The sequence below is a fragment of the Cryphonectria parasitica genome (genome assembly GCF_011745365.1).
Source record: "Cryphonectria parasitica EP155 unplaced genomic scaffold M406scaffold_5, whole genome shotgun sequence".
Classification (NCBI taxonomy): domain Eukaryota; kingdom Fungi; phylum Ascomycota; class Sordariomycetes; order Diaporthales; family Cryphonectriaceae; genus Cryphonectria; species Cryphonectria parasitica.
The window spans coordinates 1,542,034-1,567,893 of NW_024468913.1; the positions used below are offsets into that span (position 1 = coordinate 1,542,034).

At 52.8% G+C, this 25,860-nt stretch overlaps 7 protein-coding genes across 7 annotated transcripts; 5 read left to right on the forward strand and 2 right to left on the reverse strand.

The window, feature by feature from the left end:
- Positions 1-598: 598 nt before the first annotated feature.
- On the forward strand, positions 599-1,851 carry M406DRAFT_278023 (uncharacterized protein; the record flags this gene model as incomplete). The annotated part of the gene is made up of 3 exons (XM_040918335.1): positions 599-704; positions 772-860; positions 929-1,851. The coding sequence occupies 3 exons, from the start codon at positions 599-601 to the stop codon at positions 1,307-1,309; spliced, it is 576 nt and encodes a 191-aa protein (XP_040775450.1). The 3' UTR covers positions 1,310-1,851.
- Positions 1,852-3,955: 2,104 nt separating this feature from the next.
- On the forward strand, positions 3,956-6,222 carry M406DRAFT_346567 (Choline/ethanolaminephosphotransferase). The gene is made up of 4 exons (XM_040922202.1): positions 3,956-4,044; positions 4,265-4,374; positions 4,514-4,639; positions 4,761-6,222. The coding sequence occupies exons 1-4, from the start codon at positions 4,029-4,031 to the stop codon at positions 5,802-5,804; spliced, it is 1,296 nt and encodes a 431-aa protein (XP_040775451.1). The 5' UTR covers positions 3,956-4,028; the 3' UTR covers positions 5,805-6,222.
- A 2,550-nt stretch (positions 6,223-8,772) lies between these two features.
- Positions 8,773-10,437, forward strand: M406DRAFT_260733 (MFS general substrate transporter; the record flags this gene model as incomplete). The annotated part of the gene is made up of 1 exon (XM_040917390.1): positions 8,773-10,437. One exon carries the CDS (start codon positions 8,773-8,775, stop codon positions 10,435-10,437), a length of 1,665 nt encoding a protein of 554 aa, XP_040775452.1.
- A 268-nt stretch (positions 10,438-10,705) lies between these two features.
- On the reverse strand, positions 10,706-13,869 carry M406DRAFT_346569 (MFS general substrate transporter). Its single transcript, XM_040922203.1, has 5 exons — positions 13,423-13,869; positions 12,590-12,898; positions 11,706-12,503; positions 11,163-11,597; positions 10,706-11,120 (listed from the first exon to the last, which is right to left on the reverse strand). Exons 1-5 carry the CDS (start codon positions 13,478-13,480, stop codon positions 10,987-10,989), a joined length of 1,734 nt encoding a protein of 577 aa, XP_040775453.1. The 5' UTR covers positions 13,481-13,869; the 3' UTR covers positions 10,706-10,986.
- A 2,578-nt stretch (positions 13,870-16,447) lies between these two features.
- Positions 16,448-17,454, reverse strand: M406DRAFT_70969 (uncharacterized protein; the record flags this gene model as incomplete). The annotated part of the gene is made up of 4 exons (XM_040925384.1): positions 16,448-16,847; positions 16,950-17,049; positions 17,124-17,363; positions 17,424-17,454. 4 exons carry the CDS (start codon positions 17,452-17,454, stop codon positions 16,448-16,450), a joined length of 771 nt encoding a protein of 256 aa, XP_040775454.1.
- A 1,066-nt stretch (positions 17,455-18,520) lies between these two features.
- Positions 18,521-21,390, forward strand: M406DRAFT_260527 (Zn-dependent exopeptidase; the record flags this gene model as incomplete). The annotated part of the gene is made up of 5 exons (XM_040917373.1): positions 18,521-18,907; positions 19,026-19,582; positions 19,673-20,014; positions 20,116-21,188; positions 21,263-21,390. 5 exons carry the CDS (start codon positions 18,521-18,523, stop codon positions 21,388-21,390), a joined length of 2,487 nt encoding a protein of 828 aa, XP_040775455.1.
- A 904-nt stretch (positions 21,391-22,294) lies between these two features.
- M406DRAFT_70967 (uncharacterized protein) lies at positions 22,295-25,594 on the forward strand (the record flags this gene model as incomplete). The annotated part of the gene is made up of 1 exon (XM_040925383.1): positions 22,295-25,594. One exon carries the CDS (start codon positions 22,295-22,297, stop codon positions 25,592-25,594), a length of 3,300 nt encoding a protein of 1,099 aa, XP_040775456.1.
- Positions 25,595-25,860: the final 266 nt, after the last annotated feature.

The following is a 25,860-nucleotide window of genomic DNA, read 5'->3' on the forward strand; positions in this document are numbered from 1 at the left end:
CTCTTGGACCCTTGAAGATCCCTAAGACATACGGACAGGGGCTAAGGTAGTGAGATGGTGGATGGAGCTACGGCCTAATACTCCTTCATGTTCGTCCCTCTTGCCGTACGATCTGATCTCTTCATAAAATGTCCTCCTCCTTTCGATGGGGCTTCTTCTGAGACCTGGGAACCCCCTTTTTCTTCTTTTCCCCCCTCAGCTTTTTTGTTTTGCTATTGGCCGCCCGACGAAGAGTAATCATACACTGAGTATTTGTGGTGGCTGTCGCTCGCTCAAAACCTTTTGCATTGCTGCTTGCTCCTGTACAAAGCTTCTCTTAAATTACTGTATTGTCGCGCTTCTTGTTTCGTCGTTGCTTCCTCAACTCGTAAGTCGTCCCTTCTCATCACCCTCTAAACCCATGGTTCTTCTCGGGTAGGGGGGCAACTGCCCTCTTGACTCAACATCTATGTATGGCAGGACCTTCCGGGGTGGCAAACGGAGCCAAAACATATCGTGGTCGGCCAAAATCTCATTTTATGGCTAAGGCAGCTAACATCTACGAACAGTTATAATTCCCTATTATTAATCATCACAAACATCACCACAAAGAATCAAGATGCCTTCCTTCAAGACAGCTGTTTTGGCCGTAGCAACAGCCTTCGTCGCCAGCGTCAGGGCAGACTACTACATTGTACCAACCTCAGTCCCTGTCGCCACCAGAGGTAAGCGATGCTTCCCATAGATTTTCAACCGGATCATCAGCAGGCGACTGACAGACTCGTTCTACAGAGGAGTGGTGCAGCAGCGAGGTCGCCGAGTGCCCCAGTATCTGTGAAGACATGGGCGCCGGAGGAGCAAAGGTCAACACCTGCGACTCGGTAAGTTGTTCCGAATGGTACTGAAGTCATCCACGTCATGACTAACAAGCATCCTCTCCTCTGAACAGACAACCCTGAGCTACGGCTGCCTCTGCGATGACAACACCACCCCCAACGTTTCCGAATACTCCCTGACCCTGCCTTACTTCGTCTGCACGGAATGGGGCAACCAGTGCGTTACAGCATGCGGCATCAACAACACCTGCGCGTCCGCCTGCCGACAGGACCATCCCTGCGGTGCGCTCGACCCCACAACCAACAAGACCAACTCGACGGCGACCGCGAGCGCGAGCTCCACCAGCTCGACCAGCTCCTCCGGCAGCGACACCGTGTATTCCAGCCTCAACGGAAAGAGCGCTGCGGGCCCCCCGGCGTTCGAGATGGCCAGGCTGTACAGCACGATGGCTGTGCTGGGCCTGTTCTGCGTGGGCTTCGGCTACCTGCTCTAAGGGGTCCCCACACACTCCTGATCAAGCAAGGTCGAGGTTTTGCAAAAATAGCTCAACACGGAGGCCAGGTTGAGGACCGGTCAGTGGAGGCGTGACACGTGGTGAGAGGGGGCAGCGGATGGCCGGTGTGTCAGGGAGTTGCTGTCTCGCCCCACTAGGAGAGCTCTTGGGAGAAAGTTTGATCATTCGTTGAATGTTCAACCAGGTAAGCGCATTCCTAGCGAAAACGGTGCTGGCCAGGCATCGATCGACCTGAGAAAAGAAGGATAGAAAAGGCACCACGAAGCCGCAAGAAACATGCACAATACCGGGTGCGTCTAATATCTGACTTTGGGAGCTTCGTCACATTGCATTATTGGTAGGTAGGCTCTTCTGGGTTCATTGGGCGTTTTCATGCTTTTTGGGATAAGCAAGGCCAATGGCGCTACAAGCATTCATTACTACAACATGGGGCAGATTTTGTTCTGCATCAGCATAGTTGAAGGGGGCAAACGTATGACGGATGAGTTCTAGCAGAGCATTGAATTGAATGAAGCAGTTGGGGTTGTCGGACTCTTACACACATACGAAATGCATGTCCTTCGCAGTGTCCTTCGAAACATGAAATGTGGTTGTGGGTTTCTGGGGGCAATGCTCACATACCTGAGCAGACGACTACCTGGGTCCCGAGCAGCCTCGCAGCCTCGCCACTTGGGTAGCCATGGGCCTGCAGGTCTACATCGATTGAATCATTTCAACCTAATGATGTCAATCATGATTTGGTTGATATCCCAGTACCTTCTTCTCATATTCTCTCACCACAAGATCCCGCTGCGGCCTCATTCTGCTTCTTCTTGCCTCGCTTTGTTACCATCCACCCTGATCTGGTCAGGCGATCAAGAAGACAAACACACGACACTCTCGCCAGGGCGCAATGACATGTAAGTATGTGTTTTTGATTGAGTCTGTCGGTTCACCCGTGGATCCCCCCTCCCCCCCCCCCAAGAAAAAACTCTTTTTTCTCTCCTTCTTTTTCAGCCCAAGAAATATTGCCTCTGTTGGAAATTGCGTGCTTCTCTGGCTCGCCGGTCCCTTGGTACTGTCGTCGCCTTCTTAAAAGTCGCTTGTTACATCACCTGGGCAGATGAGGCGGCTGCCGGCGGATAGTTCCTTGTGGTCTTTCTATTTAATCTCTCCAGAGCTGTGGCCCAGGCCCTGTTTTCCCTCTAGTACTAACGCAATCTTAGGGATGTCTTTGTTGGCCCGAGTTTTCGAGTGACGTCTTTCGTAGAATGTCCTCCGTAGAGTGCCCTTCTAGCTCCAGACCTCCGCTTTCGAGGGGTCTGGCAAGGCAGAGAATGCCAAGGTAACAACACCCTCTCTTGCCAGGGCGAGATGTCACGAGGGTGCCCGAGAGGTCAAGTTTGGGATTTCGCCTCCTTCTGATGTCTGCACTGCTCTTTATGGGATCTCGATGACATGTTTTCTTCGATGCTTGGATTCCTTAGTTGTTCCATTTAGCCACGGCCGGAGCAGTGCACGTTCTCGGCATGTACGGAACCATCGTCAATATTCTTGCTCCAATCCTCGCTTTTCGCCATGATCGTCATCATCGTCATGTGATGTGAGACTGAGCAAAATCAATTGTGAGGTGATGGCTAAATTCAATGTGCCAAGATATGTACAGGTATCTCTGATTAGTTTTTTCGGGAGCTTGGCTTGACGACATGCAATCCTGTTCCATTATTGTAACGAAGAGGCTCAGTACTTGGCAATTGTCCCACTCGTGGGCAGTATCCTCAGCTGCGGAGGCGTGGAACCCAAGCAGGCGGTGAATTTTTGAAGATATAAATACGAAACACAATGAAGTACTGAAGCAGAGAAGAAGTAAAAGACCCAGTCCATAGCGTTGAAGGCCGTGGAGAGATTCCCTAGACCAGGCAAATATCCTATAGTACACTCAAAAAACAAAAAAAAATTATGACGATTACGGATGACATGTGAAGGTTCGGGATATCCCTGCAAGCTTGTCATCTGCCAAACGCCCCTCCCACCACCACCCCGCCTTTTGCGTCCGATCTCTTTCTAGAAACGTATCATAAAAAAAAAATAGATCTAAAAGTCACCCCCTGCCCTACGCTCGTTCCAAAATCGGCTGTTTATTCATGCACACGAGACGATTGTCCCTGCAAGTTGAGATTTGCAAGAGTCGGCACAAGCGCCAGTGTGTCTCGGCTTATCCGTTGTCAACCAATTCTCAGCACTTCCACTGTAAATAAATGGTCGAAAATGCAACAGGCCTGCATAGCCTAAACATGTACAGTAAACAGCAGCAGCTCTTGGCCGACATGCTCGATTTAGGGGCGGGTTGTGGTGGGGTTTTTTGGTGCTAAGGCCGGTGCTGTCCGCAAGGGCCAGAGCCAATAACCGCCTGTTGGTACACCACAGAACTGGGTCCTAGTGTCACCTGTAAATGCGCGTCGTCGACCTCGAACGCACAGGGGACAGAGCCTGCTGCTACCACTGTGGACTTTCTCTCCCTCCTTTTTTTTTTCTTCCCTTTTCTTTCTTTCCTACCCCTTTCCAAAATTCTCAACTGTCTTTTCAACCTTCAACGAGGAGCAGCAGTCCATGACAGAAGCATGCTACCGAGATCATAAGGAAACTATTTTCTTTTCATTTCTCCTTTCTGTCTTTTTCTCCTCGTCCTTGCTCTGGAGGGGCTTCCGACCAAGCCGTCATGGCTCCCAGTAGCAGTAAGTGCTGACCTCACTCACCCCTTTTAATTGTAACTCTTCGACTTGTACCCCACCATGCACTCGCTACACCTACCCGTCTACCAGCAATCCCAAAATAATTACCTCGTCCTCGCCCGACAGGTAATCTGACCTGCCTCGCGATGATTGCACCGAGTCTGTGTCAACCCATTGAGAAGAAAAAAGGCAGAGAGCTGACTGGTCCCTTATGTCGTCATAGAAGAAGCCACCGCCGAGTGCGTCTCGGAAGATGCCCTGGTTCACCTCAAGTCGTATAAGTACTCCGCTGTCGACAAGTCACCCGTCTCCCATTACATACTACGCCCATACGTACGTGCCTCCTCCCTCAACACAGAAACCTGAGCGGACCCGACAGCCATGCCCCCTCGCGGTCCATCGAACCACTCGAGCTCGAAATACCACACCATGTTTTCCACCGACTAACAACGTGACGGGGAGGGGAGAGTAGTGGAACTGGGCTGCGAGTCTGCTCCCAGTATGGCTTGCGCCAAACATGGTCACCCTGATCGGCTTCTTTTTTATCCTGGGCAACGTTGGGCTTCTCGTCTTGTTCGTGCCTGACCTGATAGGGCCAGTACGTCTGCTCCCATTCCTCCTGAAGCATGCAGCTTCGGACCCGTATAGCCCGAATTCCCCTCCTCCCGGGGATACACAACACCCGCAGCTAACCGCCCGTTGCGCCTCTTTCCATTCAGGGACCGTCATGGCTCTACCTCAGCTTTGCGTTTGGTCTCTTCATGTACCAGACCATGGACAATATCGACGGCAAACAGGCACGGCGCACTGGCACCTCGTCCGGGCTTGGCGAGCTCTTCGATCACGGTATTGACTCGCTCAACTGCACCCTCGCCTCCCTCCTCGAGACCGCCGCTATGGGCCTCGGTACCTCCAAGACGGGCGTCTTCACTGCGCTATGCCCTTGCATCCCCATGTTCTTCTCTACCTGGGAGACCTACCACAGCCACACCCTGTATCTGGGCTACATCAACGGCCCGACCGAGGGTCTGCTGATCGCGGCTGCCATCATGGCCATGTCGGGTATCTACGGACCACAGATTTGGACGACACCCGTCGTCAAGGTGCTCGGCGAGCGGTACACTTTTGGCTATGAGGAGCTGCTGGGTGATCTGGCCGTGCGCGACGTCTGGGCCCTTACCATCGTCGGCGGCCTGTTCGTCCACGTGCCCGGGTGCATCAAGCACGTCGTGGAGGCGCGCAGACGACAGAACCTCCCCATCGCGCCCGTCTTTATGGAATGGACGCCCTTTGCTGTTTATTTCTTCTCCATCGGCCTGTGGCTGTATAGCCCCTTCTCCACGCTGCGCCGCGAGAACCACCTGGTCCTGTTCTGTCTGACCATGAGCTTCGTCTTCGGCCGCATGACCACCAAGATGATCCTCGCCCACCTGACGCGCCAGCCCTTCCCCTACTGGACCGTCATGCTGTTTCCGCTTGTCGGCGGTGCTGTGCTGGGGAACCTACCGCGTCTGGGCCTGCCCCAGGTTGCGCCAGGAGTCGAGCTGGCATACCTGTACGGGTACTTCTTCTTCGCCATGGTTGTGTATTTCCGCTGGGCGTTCCTGGTCACAGGGGCCATCTGTGACTACCTAGGCATCAATGCGTTGACAATCCCTCACCAGAAGACTGTAGAGAACAAGAAACGGGAGGAGGACGAGAGGAGGGCGAAGAAGGGCCTGTTGGCGAACGGCACTACTGCGAACGGAAAGAAGGCGCAGTAAAAACATGTTAAGCCATGGAGGCGCCACTGATGCCATACCGGACCGAGCGAGAGGTCCTAAGGAAGACGTAGAACTCCGAGATGATATCATGCGACGTATTCAACATACAGCGTCGACACTACTGCGGTAATCATCTCCTGGCCGCCATTACTGCTACAGCGGGCGCGCATCGAAAGAAGAGGAAAAATCGGGAATGGCTATCAGACCGACTTCATACTTATGTAGACAGCTCGGATCACGGCCAGGATATGAGATGTCCTTTCTTAAGCAGTAATACCATCATGCATTGAGAGCGGCGTTGAGGGCAGACCTGGAACAGAAAAAGAAATCAGCGATAGTCCATTTCTTTGGCATTACAGTATAAACGCATATATAGCTTTTTTTTTAAAAAATAAAAAAAAAAAACTTCTCTGAAGCGAAAACAAGATGATTAAAGCCATTTACACAATTTGATCACCTCCTTTATATTCTCTGTGTCCCCTGCCACAAGGATACCCTGAAAGATCAGTTGCTGAAGTATACTAAGCAGGTGATATGAAGGAGTCGCTGATATCATCAAGGCAAGACTAATCCATTGGAAGTCATTGAGCCTTCCTCATGTATTGAGCTTGATCTTTTCGGTGGTTGATCACATACCTCTTCTTCCATTCAGGTCTGACAAGGCCTTGGTTTTGTGTTGTTCTTTGGACTAGGCTCAGGCCATTGCACAATCCGTCCAAGCTTGCTTATTCTGTCATGCGTGATATCAGCTGTCTGTACAAATTCCATTACATTAAGCAATCCTGCCATCACCTAAACATCGACAAGTTGATATCCAGTCACAACAATTTGAGAGCAAAGATTGATCAAGGTACTTAAAATAGATGAGTCAGGTATCACTTTGGCAGGCTTGTAGGATTATAAAAGGTTCATTACTGCCAGTGGCTAATTTCTCGATCTAATTCGAGCGGTGAATTGTGTGAAATCAGGGCACGTTCTACTTAAATATCACAACAAGAGTAATTTAATCTACCTCTTCCCATAGTCTCTCCTCTCACTCACAAAGGATCGTGGTATTGCAATAATGACTGGTTTGTTGTGGAGCTTGGTGCTACCGAACTTTCCGGGCACTTTATAATCGCGCGTGAAGAAGCGCGAGTCCACGAGATCCGATTTGCTCATATCTGCTTTCAACGTTTCTTCTACGCCGTTAACGGTTTTTTGGTTGTTGTTTTTTTTTTTTTTTTTTGTTCCTAGATGAATTATAGTGCACTCTTCAGGCTGCCCAAACTTAACGAAAGGCCTGCGCCGTTGGAATCATCTTGTCTGCTACCGGACCTGGATTATTTACAAGTGAGTTGCGCTTCGAAGAGTCTTCCGCTGTCAACGACTTGATCTACGCCCTTTACACTGCACAGGCTGGTGTCAAAACCGCGCAAGTGGGGAGCGATTGACATGACACTGGATCCACGAACTATTATAGTACGAGCTCGGGTTGAAGACGGTAGTCGCGAGGAGCGATATCGACCAAGATGCATGTTCTCGCTGGGTAATATCGCTGTCGGTTTCCTCAAGACATATTATACAAACTCCATACCCCTTTCTTCGGTTTGTGTTGCAGAGCTCGTCTTGGATCCAGACTAAATATCATCAAGTGCACCCATTTCATTATTCATCAACCGCTTCTGCAATGAAAGGAGCGGGCAGCATTAATTGAATCACATATACAAGGGGAGGTAATTCTTTTATAGCAAGATGTAAAGGATGACTACAGAACTAACGTTCTCCAAATACTACTTATTAGGTATACCCTGGACTTGTTCTTCTATATATGAAGATTTCAGTAGAAAGGCTGAGCTCGTTCATTCGACAGCGGCAGCCTTCCCTCATTTTCTCCGGAGTGGTCGTTGTTTCGCAATGTCGAATGCCGAGAACCCACCGAGGATTGATCGAACTGCTTTTACGTATATTTGAATGTAGTGAAGCTTATTTCAGTCTTAAGCCGTAAATGTGGGGAGCGGGAACGATCCCTCTGGGTGGGGGCCTTTTGACAACGCCCAAGCCTGATGTGTAGTGGGAGCCCTAGCTTGTGATGTCAAAATGTACGGCCAAATTGTCGCGTCTTCGGCCTTTTGTGGCAGATGGCACAGTGTACTCGAGACTTTATTTGTATACAATCATTACAGACTATGTTCATAATTTTGAGACTGACAACATAAGATTAACTTGTTCTTTCCCCTCCCCATAATTACAATGCTATCGTTTCGTCCGTTCAGAAAGCCAAGACTCATTGTTGAGGGCGAGGCACGAATGAGTATGCACACCCCTAGTCTCGGCTTTCGCTCGCTGAGTGGTGGATTTCATCCATCAGCAAGGCTGAAGTTCACCTCCTCCACACCGAGAAAGCCCCCCTGCCGTCTCTGCCGTTTCACAACTTCCCACAACATTCCGAGCGTTCTGGAAGATACCGACTCGGGTATTGCCGTGCAGAATAGCAAACACTGCGCATTAGTATATGCAAACATCTACTATGTACAGGGAAGTCCACTTCAGTGGAGACTATTCTAGTTTCTTGGAAAGAATTCTATTGGCAGGCTGAAAACAGCCAGTCAAGAAACTTCTACGAGGTGCGGCTTCGCAAGCACTGGCCCTCCATAGCAGTTCCCGAGTGGTTACCGTTATGACATCTTGACTCGGTGGGGCTTGAGGTTTAAGACAAAATTGGAACTTGAGGCTCGCTCTTATGTCAATTCTAATGAAAGCGAGGTGAGCAGTGTGATTTATATATATACTTAGTGAATGCAGTAATCGTCTCGCACATTACTTGAGTCCATCGACAATACCAACGACAGATAACCAGTTCCCCTTCTAATCTTCACGTTCAATACACTGTAATCTTCCTCTTCTCCGCTTGATAAAAAAGAAATTCATACCAATTACAATCACGATCATGGTTACACAACAACAGCCTCAGGCACATCCTGAGCCGATGTCGCCAACACATCTGGTGAGGACAGAAACCGTAAGGAGTCTGGAGGAGATGGGCCTCTCCTCCGTCTCCGAAAGAATAGATGTCAATTATCCAGAAGTGGGACGCCCAGAACATCCCATTTTCCCCGAAGAATATACTTTTGAATCGCCCACCGGCCTTGTGCCCGAGGAGGCCCTCGAGCAGATCCGGTCCAGACCAAGACCGGCTTCCGAGCATACCACGGGCCACGAGGCAGCGACGCCGCCGAGCACAGCACACGACCTCGAGAAGCAGAAAACGGCCGAGTTTGTCACCTTCACCATCCGGGACCCAGAGAACCCGCACCACTGGTCCAAGCTGTACAAGTGGTACGTGACCATGGTGGCCGCCATGGTCGTGGTGTGCGTGGCCTACGGCTCCTCCATCGTCACGGGCGGCCTGGGCCTCATCGAGGACAAGTACAACGTCTCCGAGGAGGTGGCCATCCTCACCTGCTCCATCATGGTGTGCGGCTTCGCAGTCGGCCCTCTCCTCTGGTCGCCGCTCTCCGAGATCATCGGCCGCCGACCCGTCTACATCATCTCCTTTGCCCTGTACACCATCTTCCAGATCCCCTGCGCGCTGTCGCCCAACATCGGCGGCCTCCTCGCCTGTCGGTTTCTCAGCGGCGTCTTTTCCAGCTCGGGCCTCTCCCTCGCGGGCGGCACCATCGCCGACATCTGGGACATCCAGGACCGCGGCAACGCCATCGCTTACTTTGCCGCCGCCCCGTACTGCGGTCCTGTGCTGGGGCCCATCGTGTGCGGCTGGATCAACGTGGCCACGCACCGGCTCGACCTGTTCTTCTGGGTCAACATGGCCTTTGCGGGCGTGGTCATGGTCGCCGTGGGTCTGATCCCCGAGACCTACGCGCCTGTGCTCCTCAAGCGGCGCGCCGCCAGGCTCAGGAAGGAGACGGGCGACCCCAACATCATCACGGAGCAGGAGAGGGTCAAGCTCTCGCTCGCAGAGGTCGTCAAGACCAGCCTGGTCCGCCCCTTGGTCATGATCCTGACGGAGCCCGTGCTGGACCTGATGTGCATGTACATTGTGCTCATCTACGCCATGCTGTATGCCTTCTTCTTCGCCTACCCTGTCATCTTTGGTGATCTGTACGGCTACAACGACGGCCAGATCGGCCTCATGTTCATCCCCATCCTGATTGGCGCCGGATTTGCCCTCGTGGCCACGCCCTACTGCGAGAAGATGTTCCGCGCCGTCTGTGCCCGCCGCGAACCGACGCCCGAGGACCGGCTGCTGGGCGCGTGTATCGGGGCGCCGTTTATTCCCATCGCGCTGTTCATCCTGGGCGCAACGTCGTGGCGCTGGGTCATCTGGGTCGGCCCCGCCTCGGCCGGCATCGCGTTTGGGTTTGGCATGGTGCTGTGCTATTACTCTGTCAACAACTATATTATCGACTCGTATTCGAGGTATGCCGCCTCGGCCCTCGCTGCCAAGGTGTTTCTGCGCTCGGGGGGCGGGGCTGCGTTCCCGCTGTTTACTACGCAGATGTATCACCGGCTGGGCCTGCTGTGGGCCTCGTTCCTCTTGGCGTTCATCGGGGTGGCTATGTTTTTTATCCCATTTGGGTTTTACTTTTATGGAGCGAGCCTGCGGGCGAGACTGACCAAGTCTTCAGAGTAATTATGGACGAGGATGTGAAGGGCGCAAGTGAGGCGTTGGTTATGAAATGAGTAATGATGCTAGAAAAGGAAAATAAGAGGATCATGAATGGTAGAAACGGTAGCATTGCATGGTAGAGAAAACGCAGATTACTTTAATATTATGATAAACATCATAAATGGGAGTTGGACGCCTGTGTTTGCGAGTGTTTCGCTCTAGACATGACAAAACAACTTGAAGAAAGAATTCATCAAACAATATGCGGGATATGTATTTTACCAGAACGGTTCTTGTGTCTTGTTGACAACTTCTTTGTCTTCAGATGTACTATAAAGTACTTAGTATGCTAGAAACTGTATAAAAACAAACCCCAGTGTAACCTGACAAATCATTGCAAGACCGACCATTGTGTTCATATCATTCTGTTTTTGTCTTTTTGCTGCCCAACAACTCCCAAAACGCCCATAGCAATGTTTTGATACCGAAATAGAAAACATTCATTTCTCGGCCTCACCACCATTCTGGATTTCCACTTCCATCTCCTTCCTGTAGAAACCCGAGGTCCATCCATTATTGACGAATGGTACCATACCCAACACTCCCTTTGGATGCCCGCGAATTGACCCTCACAAGAGGCGAGAACCCGTCCTCATCCACACCCAGAACCGCATCCTCCCTTCCAGCACCCATCACATCAGCCGCATCTCCAGCAATGATAGCTCTACCATCATCACCACAGTAAACACGCTCGTCCTCCTCGTCCGTATCCAGCGAGATCTCATCGTCCTCCAACTCCTCCTCATCCGTCTCGTCCGACCTCGGCCCATCACTCTCCACAATCATCCACGCCGGAATCACCTGGCCCAGCGCCACAAGCGCCAGGAACCAAAACGCCGGCACCACAGACCCCCTCTTGACCCCCCACGAGAAGATGGCGCCTGCACTGGTGGGACCTATGGCCCTCCCGATGCCGGAGAAGGTGGTGGCGAAGCCGTTGAGGGTGCCGAGGATGCGCAGGGTCGGCGCCGAGTTGGTGAGGAGGATGGTGATGCAGGGGAAGCCGACGATGCCGGCGAAGCCTTTTACGAGCAGGAGGGCGAGGAGGCATGCGTACTGGATGGTGGGGGAGCGGATGAGGGCTGTGTAGGGGACGAGTAGGTAGAAGATGGGGTAGAGGATTGCTAGAGAGCTGTTGTTAGCAAGGTAACCTTTTTTTTCCTTTTTTTCTTTTTCTTTTTTCTTCCCCCGTCCCTTTCAACACAAGAGTAATTAGGATTTCTTGGACTTACTGCCAGCCTTGAAGCAATTCAGGGCACCAAAGCGAGAGCAAAGAGGCGGGAACACGAAAAACTGAATAACACCACACGCAAAGCCATACACGGTGAACAGAGTCCCGATCTCGCTCGAGTTCAGCCCAAACCCGCCCGAAAAGTGAAACGGCAGCTGAACAACGGCCTCGTCCGGGTTCTGGCGCGGATAGTCGAGAAAGGCAGGCAGGACCTGGTCAAAGGCCACCGCGTGCAGAGCCAGAATCGTGTAGGCGACGATGTTGATGGTGACCTGGGGCGTGAAGATCTCGCGCATCGTGGGCGGCGGGGTTGCGTCGCTGTCCTTGCTCGACCTGCCGCTGCTGCTGTTTGCCTTCCTCACGACCACCGCGGCGGACTTGGGCAGTAAGGGAGCCGAGGCCTCGGCGTCTATGAAAGAGGCTCGGTGGTGGCGGCGGTGGCCTGCGTGCCGGGGCTTGCGCTTGAGGGAACGAGAGATCTTCTCGCCCAGGTCGAGGCCCCAGTCCCTGTCGTGGCGTTTCGTCTCGAGGGTCTCGTGGAGGTAGAGGAAGGCGACCACGACGGAGAACAGGAAAAAGATGCAGGCCACGAGGTTGGGCAGGAGGAAAGGGTACTTGTTGAACAACCAGCTGTTGCCAAAGAGGGCAGGATACTGCTGGGCGGGGCGGGCGAAGAAACCACCAAACGAGGGACCGAACACGGAACCTATGCTCCAGACCAGAGGCATCAGAGAGAATGCTCGAGGCTGGAGTTCTTTCCATGGGACCATTTCTGCCACCATGGTTCGTATTATGCCAACTACAAAAAGAAGATGTTAGTAAGACAAAACTAAGTTATCAAGAGTGCTTCATGGGGCAAAGAGAACAAGAAAAGAGCAACTATACCATTTCCATTGCCCAGGCCCATCAGAAACCGTGCTGCAAAGGCCTGCACCAGACTCGTCGACGTGCCCCAGAGCAGGAAACAAAACATGACATTGATCAAACCCATCAGGATGGTAGGTTTTCGCCCGATCTTGTCCGAGAGTCGACCCCACGGAACAGCACACAGACTCTGAGATATCGAGAAGGTAGACCCGACCATGCCCGCCCATTTCGCCACGTTGTTGTGGGGGACACCGAAGCTCTTGATCATCTCAGGTAGGTAAGGGAAGACTGAGGTCAAAGCCAGAGGCTCTGCGAACCTGACGACAGCTAGAAAGAAGTGACAAGACACACGGAAAGTCTGTTAGCGAGACGCGCGTTGAAAGAAGTGTTTGGTACCTTGGGGGAAATTGTCTTGTTTGTTCTGCTTCCTGTCCAAGCAAACTGCAGTGTATCTTGCCATCCCGTGCGTACTTTGTAGATTCAAAAGAATCTCGTCCATGTCCCGGGCTCGTCATCGTAGCATGATAATGTTCCCTGCGTCCTCGTGTGTGAGACTGATCACCCAACAGCGTCATATTACCTAGAGACTCACCTCGGACACACACACACACACACACACACACACATGTTCCTACCCACCTGAGGAGCTCTGGCTTTTATAGAAACTGCCCACCCAACAACATGCTTACCGAGTGACAAGTCCGGCACAACACACAGTGCTTCACTTGAGGCATGACGGCAAGAACACAAACACAACAGGGAACATGACCCGGTACAAAAAAGGTATTCTCCGCAGGAGAGACAGAGTAATCAAGTAGACAGGCTGAAGGCTCATATAGTGATTTGCTTACCCAGGATCGCGAGTTGCTCGGCGGGCAGTTTGGGTCCATTATGCGCCGAGGGAGACATCTTGGAGAGAGGAGGGTGCGAGGTAGGAAGTTTTTCACTGGGCCGTGACGGAGGAAGACAGGAGGGGATATGTCTATTGCGCGCGATTTGTAGCTAGAAATCTTGTTCGTCCTGCTGTGTATGGACACTCGAAGCAAGTTCCTTTTTGTGTGCTTGCTCTCCTTTGCTTGTCTTCCAACAAAAGTTTATTAAAAAAAAATAAAAAATAAGACCCAAAGACGACGGCGGCTTGTATCGGCAGGGATCCGATTTGAGCGGGATGGAGGATAGGAAAGCTGGACAGACTGGGATAGGAACAGCTCAAAAGACACCTCTATAGTGATAATACGTGAGAGGTTTGAACCTGCTTGCCTGTTGGAGACGAACAAGAAAGCAGGACACAAAAGAAGTAAAAGGGGGAAAGAAGGAGAGGAAACGATAATGAGTCCTAGAAACAAACTGGAGAAACAAAAAAATGAGGAGAAAGAAAAGGAAAGAAATAGATCCGCGCCACCGAGCCGAGTCACGGATTTCAAACAGGTAACGTTCGTAGTCACCGGGCGGCCAGGTGGGTCGCCCGGGCCTAAATGATGGTGGGCTGCTCTCCAGCTGCGACCAAACAGCATCTTTAGATTATCACTTACATGTTACTTACTATAGTAAACTGAGACGCAGGGCGGAAAGGAAGAAAGGACAACCGTGGGCCGCTAAGATGAACCGTAGGGCGGTCGAGATGGCCGGTCCTCGCCCTCGCCGCTGCGGTTCGGACATCACAAGGACAAGAAACAGTTTGTGAGATGAGGTCCTGGCTGGCGATCCTCAAGATCCGCCTGCACGACGGTGGACCCGGGGCCTGCAGGAGGACGCAGGCACACAGGCTCAAGTTTTTTCCCTTCCCCCCTCCCCCCCCTCCTTGTGTGCCTGTGTAAGAAGAGGAGGGGCCTCCTCCACAATTGTTGCATTGGCCCAGGGCCCAGCCCTTTTGTACGTACGTACCATTATCCTATTGCCAGCGAAAGAGAAGAAGAGAAAAGACACACACAAAAGAGGACTGGAAGGCTGTGCTGGTTCTAACACACCTTTCTTGTTTCTTACTCTTGACAGAGTTATGTTTGCTGATAACTTCACGATGCATGTGCTGGACCGTGCTTGTCTGAGTTCACGCAACAACAACAACAACAACAACAACAACAACAACAACAACATGACTCTTTTCCAACAAGTGTGTGCGGCAGAAAGACGGTGACATTGCATTATCTCGGTGCTACTGATGATGGATGGTCTGTCACACCGACATGGTTGATGGTTCCGCTGTCGGCGGATGCGCCCTGGAGGATCTGGGCGAGAGAGGAGGAGGGGCGGGGTGGGCAAGGGGATTCTGCTTATGCACCCTCCCGCCTGGTGCTACAGTACAATAACATACCTAGTCGCCCGGCCCCTGTGCAATGCGCCCTTTCACATAATAGAATGACGTCTCTCCCGCCCAGCTCTGAAAGCACTGTAGAAGAGGCTGCTGGCTTTTTTGGGTTGCTGCAGATCCCAAATCAATGCATGTCGGACAAATTAAAAAATTAAAAAAAATCAGCTGGTCTGGAACCGAGGGGGACCGCGGCGATGAGAATTGTACGTTTTAGCCTTCTCAGGCAAGGCGTCAATGTCGAGATGGCTGCGCCCATGTCGCAATAGTGGACGCTCATTTGCTCAGCCCATTGCAGCGGGATTATACCCGGCATGGCCCCGTGAGCGGAGGGTGCAGTACTAGGTTGTAGGCCGGTACTATGTAGGCAGGCAAAAAATGCAGCGCTCCAGGATCACGGTCACGAGGAAATCGGTGGTGGTGGTGGTGGTGGTGGTGGTGGTGGGGAGAAGGAGGCGGTGTCAGAAACAAGTCTTGTTGGTTCTTAGCCCATATCGACGATCTGTGACGGGAGTAGAGAGCCTGGGGGGCTTTACTGAATATGTGAGACATTTGGGGTTGGGTCCCACTCAGTAACATAATATGGGCCTCCTTTGGCCCATACGACGCGCACCCCGCTGACTCCACCGGCATTGGCCTGTAAATACTGGCGATGGAATCAATGCCATAGCGTTACACATGTACAGGGACACAGTGTGAAGAGACATGAAGAGGTAATTCAGGATACAAGAAAGAACAGCATACCTGTGCTTGTAATTATACACGTACATCCATATGATTGTATGCCTCGACGATGCTTGACCCAGAAGAGATAATACTGCAAGCAAATGCTCCCTGTATCATTTGGGTAATAGACAATACAATACATTCCAGTATTCCCATCTCCTGGATTATGGTTTTCTTCCGCCCCGTGAAGAGATATGTTGTAAATCTCCACACCTCATGCACAAGCTCTTGGTGGTGGCAACTCCGGAAATCTGACTTGCATCAACCAAGTCCTGAGAACTGCATATATTGGAGACGAAATGCATAACTCTAGAAGAACAGGGCTTGAACCGGCCCGGTGACTTGAGAGCCGGTGAACCCAGGTAATTTTTTTTTTTTTTTTTTTTTTTTTTTTTTTTTTTTTTTGGATATATGACTGTGCTGATTTATCGCCCCGTATAGTGCAGAAAATCCTGAGAACTTGCACTTCAGAGATGAGGAATGTGCAAGTATTTAATATTATTGACCGGTTCAAGCTTGAGGCTGCAAAATAATCCTTGAATAAGTACGGAAGGGCTCTCCAACAACTTGCCTTGCGGTGGTCTACAGAGTAAACACCCATTGATGCTCTGGGAGACTCTGAAAGTATTAACCTGTTACTTGACACTGACTTATACAATATGAAGCAGCACATGCATTTCGTGTTCTCATAATTTCTGTGCACATGTAAACCTGCCCAGATGGTGCTATCTTCCCTGTTAGGTTCGCCTAATCATCTCAGAAAATTGCTTCTCGTGTACAAAAGAACATGATTGCTCCATCCGATCCAATTCAAAGTAATTAATACAATAAGTATTTCCACAGAATCACCAAGGCACCAGAGCCCCATCAACATCCAACATGCCACTCTTCTCAAAAAACGCATCCTTACCCCCACCCACGACATCCACAAGGGTAGCAGCCGGCTGAGAAGGGTCACGCGCTCCCAGACTCTTCCGCATCTCGCGCCCCTTGGCGCCCGTAAGGTTCGACACGCAGAAGCCCGGGTCGAAGGCGAGTACTCTGCACCCCCACTCGGACCAGTGCCTGCGGTGGGTGGCGCTCAGCATGTTGAGGGCGGCCTTGCTCATGCGATAAGGGTCGGCGCGGAGCTTGGCGGCCTCATAATCGGGGAGGAGCTTCTGGGTGATGGAGCCCTGGCCGCTGGAGACGTAGATGAGGTAGGGTTTGGAGGATTTTTGGAGGAGGGGCTCTAGAGTCTCGGAGCTGTGGCAGGTGGTTATTTGTTTTGTCAGCGGATATTTGACCGTGTGATAGTCAGATGAGAAGTAAGTGGTTTTATCGTCTGGGAGATTGGTAGCAACGTACAGGAGCATTGTTCCAAAGACGTTGGTCTCGAAGGTCTTGCGGAGCTGTTCGAGGAGGCTCATCTGCTGGTACACGATGATGCCCGCATTGTTGATCAGAACTGTTTCGCATTAGAATATGACAACTTTCGAACAAAGAGACATAAAAATAAATGAAAAGGAGGAGAATGCGTACCATCCAGCTTTCCGAACTGTGTCTCGATGTGATCCTTGAGAGCAAGGATAGACTTCTCATCGCTGACATCGATCTGGACCACAGAGATGGTGCCCTTCAGAGAGTCGCCATGCGCAGACTTCATATCCTCAAGGGCTTTCTGTCCTTTCTCCACGCTGCGGCTGCCCATCAGGACGTGGTAGTCGGCTGACTCTTTGGACAGTAGGGCTACAGTCTCATAGCCAATACCGCTGTTCCCACCTGAGGCTCATGTGTTAGTTTGGTATGATGTGAGAGAGGTTGAAATAGTCTTGTATTTACCAGTGACGAGGATGATTGTTTTTGATGCCATTGTGAATTGGTTTCGACGGTAGATGAATTGGAGAGCTTTGCTGGAAGACAGGGTGAGTGATGTTTTCTTCTTCTCCCTTTCTTCTCGTTTGGTTTGGTAATGAACTGCCTTTTGTAGTGTTTGGGTAACTGACTTTTATATTCTCGACAAGGCGATGTATAAATTCTTTCCAACTATTTATATTTACATAGTACATCAACACACTTCTAGGAGGTATCGGTCTCTTGGGACGGCATTAGTCTGAGGTGAGGACAGTCTTAACTCCGCAGTTTACAAGCCCATTCATTAGATTGACATACCTAAGTAAGCATAGACCTCGCACTTAAAAGCCCTCGTGTCACACCGAACGGATAGTCTATGAGGAAACAAGTCGTGTATTTGTCCGACAAGTGGTCATGATCGCACAGCGGAATCAATATTCAAGAGGGAATCAGATTGCCAAGTGGGACGTCGGAGCATCCGGAATGCCCGACGGCCGGGCCCATGCCATGTTCTGCCCACCACCAGAGCGGAGACCCATTGCCGGTGATGATGTCAAAAACTGTAACGTTCCGGTGGATCATTGCCGTGGAAAGGGACAAGCACAGTGGGCGGGCGGGCTCGTCTTATCTTTTGGAAGCTCTCACACATTATTCATTGCATTCAGGTACGTTGGAGAGGGGGAAAGGATTCTTCTCTCTCATTCTTCCTTTATCAAACCAACACTTTGCTTGCATGCAGCAAAATATCTATAGCTGGTCTATGAGCTTCAAAAGTGCTTTGTAAAGCAGAGTAAGGAGTTTTACACAAAAAGTAAAAATAAGGAGGCCAATCATCATTCACCAATCTCATCTTTGCCCTTGTAAGTTTTTTGACCCTCCCGTTCGTCTTGGTCTGCCACTGTCACGCAATTGCTTCGCCGTCAAATGCCGACGGATTTCCCGAGGTTCTCGTTTCGCGTCATTGCTTACCTACACACACACACACACCCTCCTTTTGTTCACTCCAAAACGACCCGACTGGATCTGACTTAATTCTCGCCCCCAACTCGGCAAATACAGGCAGGACGTAAAAGGGACCTGGGAATATGGTCCACGCCGACGAGACCAAGGAGAAGATGGCCGACGAGCACACGCCCCTCATCGCCACCGTGAGGACTGCGCCGCCTCGCCAGCGGTATGGGCACCACGTCCTCCGCCGGTTCTGCACCGTCGCGCTGTCGTGCAGCCTGCTCGCTCTCTTTGCCACTTTCCTGTTTGTGTTTGGGCTTGGGGTTCCTCTGGGCCGGGGCCGCCATGGTCGTGAGCCTGACCGTGATTCGTCCTGGTGGCCGTGGCCTGGCAATCATGAGCGCAAGCTGAGCTACGGGGCGCTGAAAGAGGTGCTGCTCGAGACGCCGAGCAGCGAGAAGGCGGCCGAGTGGCAGCGCTATTATACTGCTGGGGCTCATCTGGCAGGGCAGAATTACTCTCAGGTAAGAAGAGGTTCTAGAGTATACGTAACTTGTATATGAAAAACCGAAGAGAAACCCCCCAGAAGATAAATATTGTCAGCCTTTCATCCCATGATAACTCACCACTTGGGTAAATCAGGCACTCTGGACAAAGGAGAGATGGGAAGAATGGGGCATCTCATCCACCATCGTGGACTACGACATCTACCTCAACCGTCCCGTCGACCACCGCCTGGCCATACTGGCCAAATCGGAGGACCAAGCTATGTCGACATCAAACTGGACGGTCTCTTTCGAGGCATCCTTGACCGAAGACATCCTCGAAGACGACCCAACCACGGGCTTCGACACCCGGATTCCGACCTTCCACGGCTACTCGGCCAGCGGCAACGTGACCGGTCGCTTTGTGTACGCCAACTACGGGACATACCAGGACTACGAGGACCTCCTGCGGGCTGGGATCGACCTCGAGGGTAAAGTCGTCCTCGCCCGGTACGGCGGCATCTTCCGTGGTCTGAAGGTAAAGCGTGCACAGGAGCTCGGCGCCGTGGGCGTGGTCCTCTTTACGGACCCTGGCGATGATGGCGAGGTCACGGAGGAGAAGGGAGTCGAGAAGTATCCCAACGGGCCTGCTCGCCAGCCCAGCAGTGTGCAACGGGGAAGCACGCAATTTTTGAGCTTTGCCCCTGGTGATCCGTAGGTTTGAGACTCTTCTTGACGTTCTGGAACGAGTGAAAGAAAACATGGGAAAGAGAAAAGCCGAGTACTGACTTACTTTTGACCCAGAACAACTCCTGGCTACCCGTCCAAACCTGGTGTCCCTCGTGGCCCTACAGAACCATACATTCCCAGCATTCCTTCTATTCCCATCTCTTATGAGGATGCCTTGCCCATTCTGAAGGCCCTCAACGGCCACGGCCCAACCGCCAAGGACTTCAACAAGTACTGGACTGCCGACTTGGGTCTCGAGTACAAGGGCGTTCAGTACAACATTGGCCCTTCGCCCGAGCATGTTGTCCTCCACCTTTATAATGAGCAGGAATATATCATCACCCCCAACTGGGATGTGATTGGCATCATCAATGGTTCTATTGCGGATGAGGTCGTCATCGTCGGCAACCATCGCGAGTACGTCTTTTCTTCCCCATCCCTCTATCTGTGACCTTGATTTTCCTTCATTTTATAATAAACAGTTTGCTAATTTGCTTACTTTCTTTTCTCTACTTTAGTGCCTGGATCGTTGGAGGCGGAGGCGATCCCAACAGCGGCTCAGCCGTCCTCAATGAGGTCATCCGCAGCTTCGGAGAGGCCCTACAGAAGGGGTGGAAGCCCCTCCGCACCATCGTGTTCGCCTCGTGGGACGGCGAAGAGTACGGCCTGCTAGGCTCGACGGAATGGGTCGAGGAATACCTGCCCTGGCTCTCGCACGCCAACGTGGCCTACCTGAACCTCGACGTCAGCGTGCGCGGCCAAAAGTTCCACGCGTCGGCGGCTCCCCTGCTCGACAACCTCCTCTTGGACATCACGGCGCAGGTGCAGTCGCCCAACCAGACGGTGCCGGGCCAGACCGTGTACGACACGTGGGACAAGAAGATCTCTACGATGGGTAGCGGGAGCGACTTTACTGCGTTCCAGGACTTTGCCGGCATTCCTTCTCTCGACATGGGATTTACTGCGGGCCCCGAGGATCCTGTTTATCACTACCACTCCAACTACGACAGCTTTCACTGGATGGAGACGTACGGCGACCCGGGCTTCATCTACCACCGCACCATGGCGCAGATCCTGGGCCTGATGACGGCCAAGCTTGCAGACGAGCCCCTCCTCTCGTTCGAGGCCGCCAGGTACGCAGCAGCTCTTGATACCTATATTGCCAAGGTGGAGGCCAAGCTCGAGGCCGCCGAAGCCGCCACCACCGCCCTGTCTCCCTCGTCATCCTCCTCGGAGCCGACAGACAAGGCCGAGATGGTGACCCTCCGCGGCACCGTCCTCGGCACAACAGTGGTGGGCGACGCGACAGCATTCCGCCGCAGCCTGACGCGTCTGCACGAGGCTGTGGCGTCCCTGCTCGGCGAGGCCACCAAGCTCGACGCCAAGAGGGCCGAGCTGCAGCGCGAGGTGGAAGAGGAGATCCCCTGGTGGCGGTGGCCCAGCAAGATGAGGCTCGCCTATGAGGTGCGCAAGGTGAACACCAAGTACAAGTACCTGGAGAGGGACTTTTTGTACCCCGAGGGGTTGGATGGGCGGCCGTGGTTCAAGCATGTTGTTTTTGCGCCGGGGCTGTGGACGGGTTATTCTGGAGGTGAGTGTGCCTATTTCGGCTCCCCTTTCTCTCATAAAAGGAACGTTGACTGACTGACTGAATTCTTTCTGTAGCTGTCTTCCCTGGGCTGGTGGAGAGTATTGATGCAAAGGACTATGCCAATGCAGAGCGGTGGACGGGGATTATTGAGGAGTGTATCCAGACGGCTACGGCCAACATTAAAGTTGGGCACCATGGTTGATGACAGGGAAAAGGAAAACAAGGCAGTATTTTTTTCCTTTTTTTTTTCTTTTCTTTCTTGTCATTGGAGAAATTGAGGTGGTGTGTATATGATACTCCAAGCGTCCAAAGTTTGAACTGTATGAGCTTGTGTTGAACATATGAACAAACCAAGGCCTTGTGAGAGGTCGAATGGAGGAGGAGGAAGAAGAAGAAGATGGAAGAAGAAGAAGATGAAAGAAGAAGAAAGAAGAGAAAGAAGCAGACTGTTGATGGTGTATAAATGCCAAATAAAAGTTTGGTCCACCTTCGTGTGGTCTCATCACTTACATGGAGGATCAACCCTGCGAACCTTATACTTCCACGAGCCACCCACTTATACTTCCACACAATTCATTCCCAGTGCCCTGCCCAAAGATCCTCCACTCTGACTTACAAGCATCTTTAGACTTCGAACCTCACTCTTTACTAAGGAAAAGGGCTGTTGTGGCCATCCCTAAGGGAGGTTGATCAAGCTTTGTTGGGCAGTTATTTATCTTTCCCCTCCTCTACAGTGTCTCAATGTCGAGGGGTTCTCCAATCATGCATGCATCCCTTGCATTCTTAAGTAATCACAACACTTTTGTACTACACCAAAATAATGGGGAATCTTGATGTTTTTTTCTTCTTTTCATCAGGACGGTGATTGGCGCGTCCCCCTCATCTCGTCAACTTTATGCAATCAAACTCATACACATTCATTACTTTTTCCACCAGCCTTTTCTCATGATTTCTATCAAATTCCAGCTCTACAAACTCATTTTCTATCTTGACTCTTCACAAATCAATCACTCCATTGGATACCCTGATCAGCTAGCCAGCTTTCTCATGTCCTACTCTCTCTCTCTCTCTCTCTTAACTGAACCCCCGCACAACACCAAAACACCATGGCAGGTCGAGCATCAGCCTCATCCTCCTCACCATCCTCTTCACGTCCCTCCAGCACCCCCTACACCACCTCACGCCGGCCCACGCCCTCAGCAGCCCGCTCATCAGGCCTCTTGAACAATACTCACAACGACGACCAAGATGACCCAATCACTCCCACTCCCACTACCGCCACAATCACCAGCAGCGACGCCGGCGAGCTCCTGTTCCCTACCATCCGCTATCCTCACAGCAACAGCAACAATAACAACAATGCCAGCAACCGCAACAGCATGCGCTCCGTTGGCTCACGCGTGTCGCTGCGGGAGCAATTCGCCACTACGCGGCAGGAGTACGAGTTCGGGTTCGACGACGCCGCGTCTTTCATCACGCACAGCGAGGACGGCGATTTTGACAGCGAGGACAGCTATGGGAGGGGTGCAAGCGAGGACGACGCGCTGAGGGGGAACGAGGGAGGGAGTGGCAGCCTGGACAGCGTCTTTGTCGTCGTCCCTCCGGCCCCTGCTGCTACTGCTGGTGCTGCTACTGCTGTGCCGCCGCCAGGTGATGAGGATGGCAGTGGTGGTGGTGTCGGTGGTGGTGATGCAGAAGAGGGGACGACGACGACGAGGAGGAGGAAGGCGATGGTGCGACGGACCCATCGCGAGCTGCTGTGTCTGCCAGACGAGGAGGCGCTCTCGAGGGAGGACATCAGGCGGGCGTATTCCCGGCTGTGTGAAATCCTGCGTTCACGAGAGGTGCCGCCGCGGTCTCGTGGGGTGGCCGAGAGGTGGCTTGGCCAAGTGAAGACTGCGTTTGAGGCGCTGATCGGGGAGCGTGGAAGCCAGGATTACGCCTTGGACCAGGCGAGTACAGAACATGACGACGAGCTCGATGGCGAAGACGATAGCGTCGGCGACGAGGACGAGGCACAAAAGGATGACGAGGAGGAGAGCACGGCTGCCACAGTACCGGAACCTCAGCTGCTCAGAAAGCTACGCCAGCAGCAGGAGCAGACATCAACAGAAATTGGCATCCATCTCCACGGGCCTCGCATCCATCCATCATCAAGGTCTAGACGAAACTTGCCTCGACTGCAGTTCCCAGCCACCCTATCCCTAACCCAAACCTCCACCACCGCCCTCCCCTCCATCAGCCGATTCCTGGCACCACGGTCCCAGAGGCTCCTGAACTCGCTCAGAGACCTATCGACCCGAGGAGACAAGCAGCAGCAGCAGCAGCAGCAGCAGCAGCACGACCAGCGCGTGCTCTATTACGCCCCCACAAAAGTCACCACCGCAGCCTCCCTCCTCGGCTCCACCCCGGATCTCAGCCCTACTCCTGTCTCCTTCGCCTCCTTCACCTCACCCTCCTCCTCCTCTCCCGGCCCCTCCGTTGCCGTGGGGCTCCCCCGCCCCCAGCTCATCAACAACACCATCCTACCCGACCACTTCGCCAGGGACCGGCCCATGAAGTTGTGCTCCATGTTCCTCGCGCCCCTCGTCAACATCAGGCTGCGGCAGGAGCTCTTCCTCCGCGAGCCGGGCCTGTCGGAAGCTGCGCTGCGGGAGCTCGTCCCAGATGCCGTGTTTGAGGTCGAGACGGATGCGCTGAATGCCGGGTCTCTGACGGTTCGGGCATCAAGCACCCTGCGTCGCCCTGTTGCTGGTCCAGAGGGGAAGACGGCCGGGAGTGCTGCAGCCGAAGAAGAGAAGGAGACCAAGAAGAAGGAGCCGGTGCACGTCGAAGTGAGCGTGTCGTCCAGCCGATCTCCGCTGTCCAAGAAATCCGCAACACGCCTCGGCCTCGCAGTCCATCAACACCTGCCTCGCTACGGCGCCACAGCCTTCGCCAGCCTAGACACCGGCACCTCGTCCCTGTGGGAGATGCCGCCGCCGCCACCGTCTTCTTCATCATCTTCATCATCTTCTTCTTCTTCTTCTTCTTCTTCTTCTTCATCATCATCATCATCATCTTGGTGGCGCCCGCGAAAGGAGCCCGAGAAACACCCCGCCGTCTCGCTGCAGGGCTTCATAGGCCAGCTGTCAATGCTGCTCCGGCGCGGGATCGTTCCACACAGCCCACCCACGGCAGAGATCGGATGGAGGTTCGGCGGCGGAGGCTCTTGTGATGACACCCTGGGACTGGCGATGGGCCGTCCCTTCACAACACAGGCGAGAAGTGGGCTGCGCCGGCTGCACGACGACATGGACCTGGACGGGTCTGCTGGGGGGAGGCGGAGGGGGAGGAGGACCGAACCGTTGACCGTCGCGTGTGCAGCGACGGCAGGAGGAGGCCTTGCTGGCTACCTCCGATACGGCAAAGATGTCTTTTTCGCATCTGCATCTGCATCTGCATCATCGCCATCGCCACCATCATCAGCCTCTCGGGCATCGACACGGTGGTGGAAGAAACACCTAAACTTCCGCCTGGAGACAGAGATCACGACCCAGACGAGAGGGCGGGGCACCACCCACCTCGCCCTCCGCGGCGTCAAGAGGATCGGGCGCTCATCCAAGCTGGGCCTCGAGCTCGGCATCTGCAGCAACCACAGCGCCGGCATCACCTTGTCCCTCTACCTCTCCCGGCACAACGACAGGCTCGCCCTCCCCGTCGGGTTCTTGCCAACCCACCACCGCCTTCCCTCGTCTCCCCTGGACAAGCTTCTCTTCTGGTTGGCCCTCGTACCCCTCGCCCTTAGGGCGGTCCACGACTTCAAATCATCCTCCTCCTCCTCCTCCTCCTCCTCCTCCTCCTCCTCCTCCTCCTCCTCCTCCTTCTCCTCCATCGTTAGTCGCGACGTCGACAGGAAAAGGACAGACCGCCACACCACTGCTGCCCTTACGAGAAACGCCGCCCGGCGCCGCGCCGAGGCGGAAGAGCTCGTCACCGCCCTGGAGCGCCCTGTTCTGCGCCGGCAGCAGACTCGGCTCAGGCGAGGCGGGCTCGTGATCCTCAGCGCAAAGTACGGCGTTCTCAAACGCGACTCGATACCGTCTAGAGCGGCGCTTGACCCCGGCTCGGCCAAGGTGGAGATGGACGGGGAGGATGTTGCGGACGTCACTGTTGCTGTGGCTGCGCTGGTGGATGACGGCGACAATCCTGACAATAATGTTGATGATGATGATGATGATGATGATGATGATAATAGTAACGACGGAGGCAGGTTGTATATCCCTGCAGGTCTGCGAAAGAGCAGGCTGTTGGGCTTCTGGGATCCGAGGCCGGGGAGGACCAAGGGCTTGGTGGTGAGATATGTCTTTGGTGGAAAGGAGAGGGTGAAGGTGGTTATGGGACGGGAGGAGTTGAGATTGCCTTGAGAAAAGATAAGGAAGCTAGGATTGGTTTTGAGATTCGTGATGATTCTTATCTGTCTGTACCAAACACTGTGATCTCTAGGTCGAAATGTCTGCTTGGTGTGGGATGTGCAGATGGATATCGTTGGGAGCTTTAAATTCTCCTGTTGATTATCCGTTTGAAGGATCTCAAGACGTTGACATATGTATTGCCATGTATAATTGATGACACTCTAAGTAAAGGGATTCAGACTCCTCTCACAAAGTACAAGCATATATATATATATATA

What these genes read in the sequence shown, in the direction of transcription:
- M406DRAFT_346567 (XM_040922202.1), top strand. An exon ending in ATTACATACTACGCCCATAC is followed by an intron (nt 4,375 to 4,513) that starts GTACGTGCCTCC and finishes AGGGGAGAGTAG; the next exon opens with TGGAACTGGGCTGCGAGTCT. An exon ending in TGCCTGACCTGATAGGGCCA is followed by an intron (nt 4,640 to 4,760) that starts GTACGTCTGCTC and finishes CTTTCCATTCAG; the next exon opens with GGACCGTCATGGCTCTACCT.
- M406DRAFT_346569 (XM_040922203.1), bottom strand. Translation starts at nt 13,480, where the DNA reads ATGTCTCCCTCGGCGCATAATGGACCCAAACTGCCCGCCGAGCAACTC. An exon ending in CGAGCAACTCGCGATCCTGG is followed by an intron (nt 12,899 to 13,422) that starts GTAAGCAAATCA and finishes ACTTCTTTCTAG; the next exon opens with CTGTCGTCAGGTTCGCAGAG. An exon ending in GAATTGCTTCAAGGCTGGCA is followed by an intron (nt 11,598 to 11,705) that starts GTAAGTCCAAGA and finishes ACAGCTCTCTAG; the next exon opens with CAATCCTCTACCCCATCTTC.